General features: G+C 44.6%; 2 protein-coding genes and 1 non-coding gene across 3 annotated transcripts; all 3 read right to left on the bottom strand.

Annotated features, from left to right (window-relative positions):
• Positions 1-5,963: 5,963 nt before the first annotated feature.
• TRNAM-CAU (transfer RNA methionine (anticodon CAU)) lies at positions 5,964-6,037 on the bottom strand. Its single transcript has one exon. It is a non-coding gene; the product is annotated as a tRNA-Met (tRNA).
• A 28-nt stretch (positions 6,038-6,065) lies between these two features.
• On the bottom strand, positions 6,066-6,837 carry LOC138340747 (putative cytochrome c biosynthesis ccmC-like mitochondrial protein). The gene has a single exon (XM_069292788.1). It carries the CDS (start codon positions 6,835-6,837, stop codon positions 6,085-6,087), a length of 753 nt encoding a protein of 250 aa, XP_069148889.1. The 3' UTR covers positions 6,066-6,084.
• Positions 6,066-9,804, bottom strand: LOC138340748 (cytochrome c oxidase subunit 2). Its single transcript, XM_069292809.1, has 2 exons — positions 9,423-9,804; positions 6,066-8,037 (listed from the first exon to the last, which is right to left on the bottom strand). The coding sequence occupies exons 1-2, from the start codon at positions 9,802-9,804 to the stop codon at positions 7,052-7,054; spliced, it is 1,368 nt and encodes a 455-aa protein (XP_069148910.1). The 3' UTR covers positions 6,066-7,051.
• Positions 9,805-9,886: the final 82 nt, after the last annotated feature.

Raw genomic sequence — 9,886 nt, forward strand, 5'->3', positions numbered from 1 at the left:
AATCTCACTCGAATTACGGGAACCTACACATATTAGTACAGTATACCGGGGTCCCCGGCCAGAACCACACGTGCAAGTTTCCCTGCATGTGGCTCGCCCGTGCTTTCCGAGGCGCTGCCTGTGACTCAGCATGGGAGAAGGGGGCGGAACTGCACACTTTCGTGTTCAGAGCATTGTCCGAGTGAGTGGGCAGCGCCTACCAAGCAAAGCTTTCTTGAAGAGGCAGGGCTGGTTCCTTTTCGGCGCCCGCCCTTTATTTATTTAGATGTTGAGGTAAGGCAAGCCCCAGGAAAGTCTAGGTTTGCTCCCAGCTCCATCTCGGCCGGCATCTTGCTCTCGAGGGGGTGGGGTCCTGGAGCGAACTACTCATTGCTGTGTTGCCCCAACCCAAGGAAGGGCATTTGGTGAGGAGCATTGTTTTGAGGGAGAGAAAGCGTGGTTGACAAACCAATCATCGGAGGCAACTGGAGTGCTTTCATCAAATGATGCATGTGGGCTGAGCCATTCCCATCCCAAGTGGTGCCCCACGGCTGCTAGTGGGGCTGTGCCCATTGTCGACATCTGTCCCATGTGGGCTGCTTCCATACCTTCTCCCGAACCTCCGCCTCTCCTCAACGAAGTCATTAAAGTGGGGCAACTCGTATTCGCTAACTAACTTAGGGAACTTAGGCACGTCACCCCACTGTGAATCTATCTTTCTTTATCGCGCTTTTGATCCTCTCGATGGGAGAATGAATTAGTGGAAAGATCTGTTGTTCGATCTGCTGGGGGGCGATGAAACCAATATAGTATCGTTAATCCCCCTGGCCTGCCTTTCGAATGAAACAGTTATGAAATATCCGGGCCGGGTCTTGGGTCCAACAGCCGGATCGATTACAAGTCATCTCCTAGCCTTCTTTCCTTGTTTTGTTGCACTCATTCACTCCGAAATTCCATGCCCTAAAGTAAAGGGCAGGAGAGAGGGCAAAAGAAGGAAAGTTGCTTGCCCGAAGGGGAAGGAAGAGGGGCTTTTCTTTGCTGGCCTTTTCATCGAGAGATGCGGCCGTTGTTGTCTCTATGCCTTTTTGCCTATCTTACTCTTTCTCAAGGGACAGATGTCGACAATGCTATCATTAACATCTGATCTTTTTTATCTTCTCGAGAGAAGCCCAAGAATTCCGGCTCGGAACTTGACTCCTGCTTTTGTTAAAAAGTCCATACTTAACTTCATTTCATGTCCGAGTTCGTCATTGTCTTACCTGCTTTCCTGCAGCCTACTTAAGCCCGGAGGAGAATGCTTGCTGTCAGCTTCTATTCTCTATTCCTATCCGAGTCTATCTTTCAGAGAGAACCTACCCCTTCCACGGTACCCACCTTCAAACAAACTTATACTAATGAAAATGAAGTAAATATGTCAATCTTGATCTCGCCTAACTCAGTGTACTCTTGAGCCTTTCACAAAGGGAATTCATGCAGGCAGTTCATGGATAGTATAAACATTAGGCTCCGGTTTGCCCTGCCTTTGTCTAATTCCAAAGAGTTTAAAGTAGATTTCAGACTTCAATAAGTTTCCCTCAATGAAAGCGGGGATTTCTGCCTAGCAGTAGGTGTCAGGTGAAGGGGCAGAGACGTCCTCTTTCTACCAGACTTGTCTCATTAATGTGAAAACTGGCAAGCCCACGGAGCGGTGCCGGTGCGCTAGCTTAAGGAAAGCAGTTCGTTCAGGATGTTAAACTTCGTATTCAATCGGGAAACCTTTAACATATTCTTCTTTTTTCTCTCTATTTGTGACCATTCCCACTTCAAAGTCAAAGATTAGGAAGATTCTCCTGATTTTTGATGTTATGGCCTCCTACAAAACTAGAAACGAATTGGCTTAGCTCTCGAAACTACCGGCGAAGGAGAAAGTTGTCCGCAATTCATTGCCTATTTTGAGGCTATAACTGTAATGAAAATATCAGATGGGAGAAGGAGAACCGGTTCGGCAATAAGACCTGGGAAGGGAGATCACATGGCCGGTCTGCGAAGAACAATCAAAGGAGTTTTCACTTCCTCAATTTAGGGCATTCTAGTTAGACATGCTACCTTCTCGATGTATCGATTCTTGGTAGACAAGGCTGGTTTAGATTGAGACGCCCACCTTTCGGTCCGGGGCTGCAGTTTTCTCTTTCTGTCGGAAAACGAGCTTCGCTTCTGGCAAAACATCGGGAGGGAGTGCTACTGCTTCCTTAATTCATCAATTCCCATCTATGAAAGGGATCCAATTCGGTATCTTGCGTACGAATTCATGTTGTCAACGAGGATCTTAGCCCCTTTCCTTGTTGTTTTCCCGTAAAATGAACAAAAAAAGGAATGCCTTTGAGTGAGAGCAGAATGTAGGAACGAAGCTTCCCGGAGTCCATCGATTCATTCCCAATCCCGTCCCGTTCTCTCACCAACTTGAATAGCTTATTTTCCTTCTCAACTCAAGGTGATCTAAATATCATGTCTACGACCCTCACCTCCCCGGAAAGCGCCTTCGTTCCGCATCAATTGTACAATAAAATATATCTCGATTGGACTAAGGAAGAACAAAAAATCTTCGCTCGATTATTATTTAGTTTCTCCTGTTACCTTGTTTCAAAGCTAGCGCCCCTGCTCTTTCTATGAGTTGGCTACTCCGTTGTACGCTATCTTTCTCTTCACACCTGGCCACCCACCCCGGTTCCTTTCTGCTTTTTTTCTTGCTACGGGATTAGCCTGTTTGGCGTGGTTTGTTACCTAAAAACACCATCCTTTCTTATTGGCGTTAGGGAAAAGTAGAATTTCTTTTTGAATCCCTGGGGAGTTTCACGCTCGAGACCAATCATCTATGTAAAATAGATGAGAGCGAGAAAGAAGGCTCGAGAGACCTGTCTGGAATCAATCAACAAAAGCTTCACTTCACCTGCACAAGCACACGGTACTATACTAATGGAAGCCCTACCTACCGAGGAACCACATGAAACGAAGAATAAAACTTAAAACTCGATAGAATGCAATGTAAGGGTTACGACGGATGGGACCTTAATAAGGCAATTTCTAAGATAAGACGGACGACTCGGCTGCCTTCCCCGCTAAAAATCTTTCCCGACGGTCGCTCAAGCACTTTCACGCAACAAGAAAGCAAAGCCTATCGTATCTCGCGCCATCTGAATAGGTTTCAAAGCAAGCAGTACGGCGCAACAGAGGAGCCCATTCAGTATCGTCTTTGTTTTAGAATATTAATGCGTCCTGTCTTCATGTTGTATTATTCCCATTGACTGTGACCAAACTGCGTTCCGAGTGTCTTTGTAGAGAAGAGATAAATCTTCCCCTAAGATAGTCAGGGATAAACCGCTCTACAGAACAGGGAACAGGAAGGAAAGTAAAAACCCCCGATAAGAAAAAGCAATCAGCCGCTGTCACCGACCGGGACTCAGATCGGATGGTGGAGTACTATTCTACCACAACGAGACAGGTATCATCGAATCGAAGGCCGAATAGAAAGCATTCCCCCCAGTTAAGAGTGCTTCTGCCCCGCCAACAGCGTCTCCCCAGGTGCTCATGTTACTTAACAAAAAAGCATGAAAATGATGACGTAGGGTGGAAACCCTTCGTGACTGCAATCGTACGTTTTCGTCTTAAGAGAAACAACCTCTGAATCCGGTTTTGTCATTAGGATAGGAGGGAAATCGACAGCTCGACGGAGAGCTTGCCCGGCCGCCATGGATGACTTGGGGAACCTTTATGTCGTCGTTCGCCTCTGAAATCCCGGGTTTTTGAAAACGAATTTCTTGAATTTTCATATATCTATTTTTCATATAGATCTATGGGTACACTGATCTCCGTGTGAGATTTCTTTTGTCATTTTCTTTATACTCAATTTCTACTCATCAGCTTGAAAAGAAGCCTCTCTTAAGTTCAAGAGTTTAGAAAGGCTCTTAGCATGGGAAGGAGCTCAGACTTCCTTAGAGGGATATAAGCTAGAACGACCTTATGTACGGGTCTCGGTCATTATCATTATATAGACTAGATCTAGATAAAATAGGGCAATGAGTTGTTAGAATGAATGAATGAGGTCGCCGCTTCGCCCTATGGAAACTAACCTTAGTGTCCATGTCGCGGGAAAGAAGCTTTTTGAATCAATAAAGGAAGCCTATTGAATCAGCTTTTGGGAATAGAAGGGGAAGGGGAATATGCCAATGAACTTGTTGCAGGGGACAAAGCTGGGGATGGCAAGGTTCTTTATCAATGATGCGGCATTACCGCAGTTGTATGTACTTGCATTTCTTTTCTGCTGTTAGCATGCTTTGATGGCATAGAATCAATAGTTGACACGCACAAAACAGAATAGAAAGAAGGGCTCTTTGAACGACTCCGGTACTATCTCATCCGCTGCTCTAGCTAATTGTCCCCCCTTTCCAAGTGTGATTTCTATCTTATGTATGGCCGTGCCTAAGGGCTAGATTCTTCTTTTGATCAATTCCCAAACAGTTTTTCGAGCTTCTTCCAAAGCATAGGGCTTTCTGGATGTAGATGATGATATCTATAGAGATGGATCTTATATATATCGTAGAATGAAGTAGCACATGGGTGGATATATATATATCCAAATCTGCCGAATCACTCATGTTATGATCTTCTACATCCTGGGTCTTCCCGTTCCGTCATCTGACTTATGTTCTTCATCTAGCATTCAGACCGAATGACTCTATGAAATTAGGTCGATACTTCCACATATTATGGGTAAGGTAGGAGACATCTCTATTTTTCCCCGGGGGAATCTTTTGAATTCCCACTGCTTAGCTTTCAATTCGCCTCTGACCATCAAATGAAATGTGAATAACCCGTCCTACTCTCTTTGAAAGAAGGGGCGCTTCCGGTTCTGTCGGTGCTTGAAAGAATTTTATCTTCTCCATATTACTATATCTCGTCAGTCAATAATTTTTTATGAGGAACTACTGAACTCAATCACTTGCTGCCCTTACTCTTCAGTTTTCTGTTGAGGTCTATCCTGCAGAGGTACTCAAATTGGATCAGTGATCGATTTCTAGGTTTCGTCGTAAACAAAATTTTTTATTTCAAATTACGTAAATCAATAGTTCAAACCGCACTCAAAGGTAGGGCATTTCCCATTTTTATAGGAACTTCTGTACCAGAAAGAATGGTATCTCCAATTATAGCCCCTCTGGGATGTAAAATATATCTCCTCTCACCATCCCCATAGTGTATGAGACAAATTTATGCATTTCTATTAGGGTCGTATTCTATGGTTACGATTCTACCATATATGTCTTTTTCATTCCGTCGAAAAGAGATTTTACGGTATAGACGCTTATGACCTCCCCCTCTATGCCTTGCGGTAATGATTCCTCTGGCATTACGACCTTTACCACAACGATGCTGTCCATAGATCAAATTATTTCGTGGATTGGATTTCACTTGACTGTCTACGGTTCCATTGCGTGTGCTCGGGGTAGAAGTTTTGTATAAATGTATCGCCATGCTATTAAGTATTTTGATTTAAGTTCTTTTCTTTATAAGAGTTGGAATAGAATAACCCGGTTGAAGCGTAATGATCATACGTCTGTAATGCATTGTATGTCCCATAATAGGCCCCATTCTTCTACTCTTTCCCGGAAGTCGATGACTATTGATAGCTATTACCTTGACACCAAAGAAGAGTTCGACCCAATGCTTTATTTCTGTCCTAGTTGATCCTGATTCGACATTATAAGTCTATTTATTTTTCCCCAATAACCGAATACTTTTGTCTGTAAATACTGCATATTTGATTCCATCTATAAATCTATTTTCTTCCCTATGAGTGAAAGTCTCAATAAGAATGCTAGTTCTTACTGTTCATTATGATATGAATATACCCCATCAATTCGTTATGTATGGATGATGAGATTCCATTGATACAGAGCCAATTCCAATAGACTTATTGATTCCAATAGACTTATTGGAGGGTCCCATTGGTGTGCATCCAGTAGGAATTGAACCTACAAATTCGCCAATTATGAGTTGGGCGCTTTAACCATTCAGCCATGGATGCGAAGCGAGTGAAATAGGTTTTGGTATTCTTTTTATGAGTTGGGCGTTTTAACCATTCAGCCATGGATGCGAAGCGAGTGAAATAGGTTTTGGTATTCTTTCTCGAGCTTCTATTTCTTCCGTTAAAGGAGATTCGAGAAAAGATGGAATAGGAAGACGTGTTTCCAGAACGAACAGGATACGGGTTGAGAAGGGGGAGTTAGCAAAGTTGGACAAGATTGGAATGGGCATAGGAATATGTATTGATGTACCGGATCGGCTAATGCTCCCAGGTTGATGCAATGTGTTCCACCAATTGACTGAAGACTTGATTATTGGTATATCGATCGGTCCAGCACGGATTGAAATAGGAGCCGGTTCGACAGAAAGCTTTTGAAAACGCAGTGCACCCAGGTAAATAAGGAACAAGATGAATACAGAGGTTAAACGAGCATCCCACACCCAAAAGGTGCCCCACATGGGTTTCCCCCGAAACCCCCCAGTAACTAAGGTAAACAACGTAGAAAAAGCACCTATTTCTGTACCGGTTCCGGAAGAGCGAAGAAAAAGGGGATGTTTTGTTAATAGGAAGAAAAAAGTGTTTATAGCCGTAACGATATAAACAAGAATACTCATCCGAGCTGCAGGAACATGTACATACGGAATACGAGAATTTCCACCTTGTAAAAGATCTAGTGGTGCTACCCGAAGACTTAAATAAATAGCCATCGCTGTTAAGAACAACCCCAATCCAATGAGAATTTGCGCGTAGCTTCTGGTCTTTGACATCAAAAAAGAAGGTTGGAATGACGAATGGGACATGTGAGAATTTGGTCTTAGCTAGTGGAACAAGAAAGACATGGATCTATATTCAATACGCAATCAAAGGATTTCTCCCCAAAAAAGAGAAGAATTTCCCTTGCTTTCTTTTTGCTCCGCTTGTGCGTGGCACTCCTTGCTCGCGGAGCGGCATACCGAAAAAAAGAAAAGCTGACTTATGGCGACTACCTTAGTTTTACTTTATATAGCTTTTCCCTTAATTCCCAAATCGAAGGCGAAGCTTGCAGTCTACAAAAGCAGTTATAATGCGTTTGTAGGGTGGGCTCTGGTCTGGCCCAACCCTTTCAATTATATCTATATAGCTCTTGTATGTCGTGGCAGCGAGGGGTCGCCCATACGGATAGAAAGCGATCCCTCGTATTTTTCCCATTTCGTTGAGAATCGATTCTGGGCTAAAGCCATTGGCCAGTAAAGCGCTCTCCATTTGTTTTTCTAACAAGAATTGTTGTTCCAACGTAGCGTTTATTTGCCCTTCTGTCCAGTTTTTTCCGATCAAGTGCAAGTGGAACGACAGCCGGCTATCTAGCTCCTGACGCCTTAGGGCATCCTGTAACAATGGGAATGGTTGGATCTCCGCCCCAACACCAACCGCTGCTGCTGCGGGGGCATTTTGTTGGGCTTCGTTCACACTCGATTCCGATTCCGAGCGAGAAGTTCCCCAATCTGCAAGCGCGGCAGCCCACGAAGACGATTGCGTTCGAGAAGTTCCCCAATCTGCAAGCGCGGAAGCCCACGAAGACGATTGCGTTCGGTCATCAGAGGGAGAGGGGACCAGTACTGGCTCTTTGTCGGGGCTTTGTGGGATTAATTGATTGGATACCCGAGAGCCATAATCTTTCCTAGGAACAGCTTCTACGACGATAGGCATAAAGGCATGATTAGTTCCACAAATCTCACTGCACTGACCATAGTAAACTCCTTCTCGTTGTACCGAAATAGAGGTCTGATTTAAACGACCCGGTACAGCATCACATTTGACACCTAAGGAAGGTACAGCCCAACTATGAGGTACATCAGCAGATGTTACAATAAAACGTATAGGGCTCTTTGCTGGTAGAACCACTCTATTGTCGACTTCTAATAAACGTGATTGACCCAATTCTAGATCATCTTCTGGAATCGTATAACTGTCAAAAGTGAGTGACTGTTCATCGGAACTGTTATAGTCCGAATACTCATAAGGTAGGGTCGACGCCCGCCTCCCCCCAAACTGTACTTGCAAGTTTCCCCGCAAAAAGCTCTCCACGCCTACTCTTAGAAAGAACACTATTTTTCTTTAGTTAGGTAGTTCTCCCGACCGTAAGACCCTTTATGAGTAAGGTTAATCGAAGGCCGGGGAAAGTTTATTGGCAAGAGGGAACCATTTCTCACCCAGCCCTACCTACCCTATGTATTCGAGGGAGAGGCTGGAACCGAAAAAGACCAGGTTCCACACATATGAGACAGGCAGAAGGTATGGGACGAGCAGTTTCTTGAAGAGCGAATTCGATCCTATAGTCGTCTTCTTTGTTCGAAAAATGCACAGTGGAAAGGGATGCTAGTCGGCTCGGCGAAGTTGTAGCCCAAAAAAAGAAGATCCAGAGTGATTCCTCACCTATCCTGTCAGGGGCCCAGTGGAACGCTCGAGTATAGATTCCCTATGCTCATGTAAACGGCCGGGGCCGGCCGGCCCGTAGATCTAAAAGGATCCAGCCATAGGCCTGACCGGATATCGTTTGTCCACAAACAAAACAAAAACAAGGTTGGTTTTTAGTAGTAGTTCATGAGACCTCGAATTCCCACGTTCCAGCGTGCATTATGCCAACAGGTCCCACCACCAACTCTAGCTGAGAAGTTGAGTCACCCTTCTTTTTTTTTTCAGAAATAGAATAGAATAAAGAATGAGATAGTCTATATCCTGTATCGATCATAGGATCACTCTATGAATAGGTCAATTCTCTGTGACCTCCCACCGTTCACGACATCCCTTGCTTCTCGCAAGAACGGCTCCTCGGTGGAGGAGTAGAAGCGCTGGTCCCCTTCGGTCAACTTGCTTGTGCCTGCTGTTACCTACCGTAGGACCTCCGTCCCCGAAGCGAAGAAAGAGGAGCAGGAACAAGAGGTTGTCCTCTCCTTACAGTCAAGTGGCTTTCCGCTCCTCTCCCGGCCCAGTAGTTCCGCAACTACTACCGTGGTTGTTGCCAACGGGGATCCCCCATTCCGAAAGGTTACTAGGCCGGCCGTTAGGTCCAAAGTTGTATACCACTGCTATGGTGCCGATAGATTCACTACTTCAGCGCCGTTATCGGACATTGCAGGCTGAGCATCTATTTCTCGTATATCGTTCCACACCGAGAAGAGGGATGTGTACCTCCAGCAACAACAAGAATGGAACCATAGGCTCCTATGCTGGGAGCATTTCGGGGTATAGGTCTAACCACCTCAACTCCCCGTTTCTGGCATGCTATAGTTATTAAAGTCTCTCGACGGCGGGAATGGGAGATTACCGGTAAGCCAGATGCTTCGCGAACCCTATTCAACTTTAAGGCATTTCGTTGCACTTTAATCACCCTCGTGAAGAGGCGCACTCCGATACCATTGATGTCCAATAGCTTTTATAGTAATGGCTGGATCTACTACTACCTCGTCCATTGAGTATAACAGAGCAAATGATGGTATAGCAATGAACATAGGGATGATACTAGGAAATATGGTCCGAAGAATCTCGATAGTAGTTCCATGAACAATCCTTTGCGGGATTGGATTTTTTTTATAGTGGAAATGCCATAAAGCGCGACCCAAGATCCATGATACGAAAACCAAAATCAGAATAACGAAGAAAAAGACATCGTGATGTAAGTCTGTTATTCCTTGCATTATAGGTGTTGCTGCGTCTTGAGATCCTAATTGCCATGGTTCCGCTGCATCACAAGGAGCAATTGTGAGGAATAGCCATTCTAGAACAATCATTTGGTTTGGTTCATTCTTTGACTGCTCTGCTCCCCCCAAAAAAAAGAGAGACTGAATTTCTTCCACCTTCCCTGTAGGAGTA

This window comes from Solanum lycopersicum, chromosome 1 (genome assembly GCF_036512215.1).
Source record: "Solanum lycopersicum chromosome 1, SLM_r2.1".
Taxonomy (NCBI): domain Eukaryota; kingdom Viridiplantae; phylum Streptophyta; class Magnoliopsida; order Solanales; family Solanaceae; genus Solanum; species Solanum lycopersicum.

Excerpts from the sequence above, each read along its gene's own strand:
- LOC138340747 (XM_069292788.1), bottom strand. The coding sequence starts at position 6,837 with ATGTCCCATTCGTCATTCCAACCTTCTTTTTTGATGTCAAAGACCAGA.
- LOC138340748 (XM_069292809.1), bottom strand. The coding sequence starts at position 9,804 with ATGATTGTTCTAGAATGGCTATTCCTCACAATTGCTCCTTGTGATGCA. Across the intron at positions 8,038-9,422 it reads TGGACATCAATGGTATCGGA|CTTATGAGTATTCGGACTAT; the intron begins GTGCGCCTCTTC and ends CGTCGACCCTAC.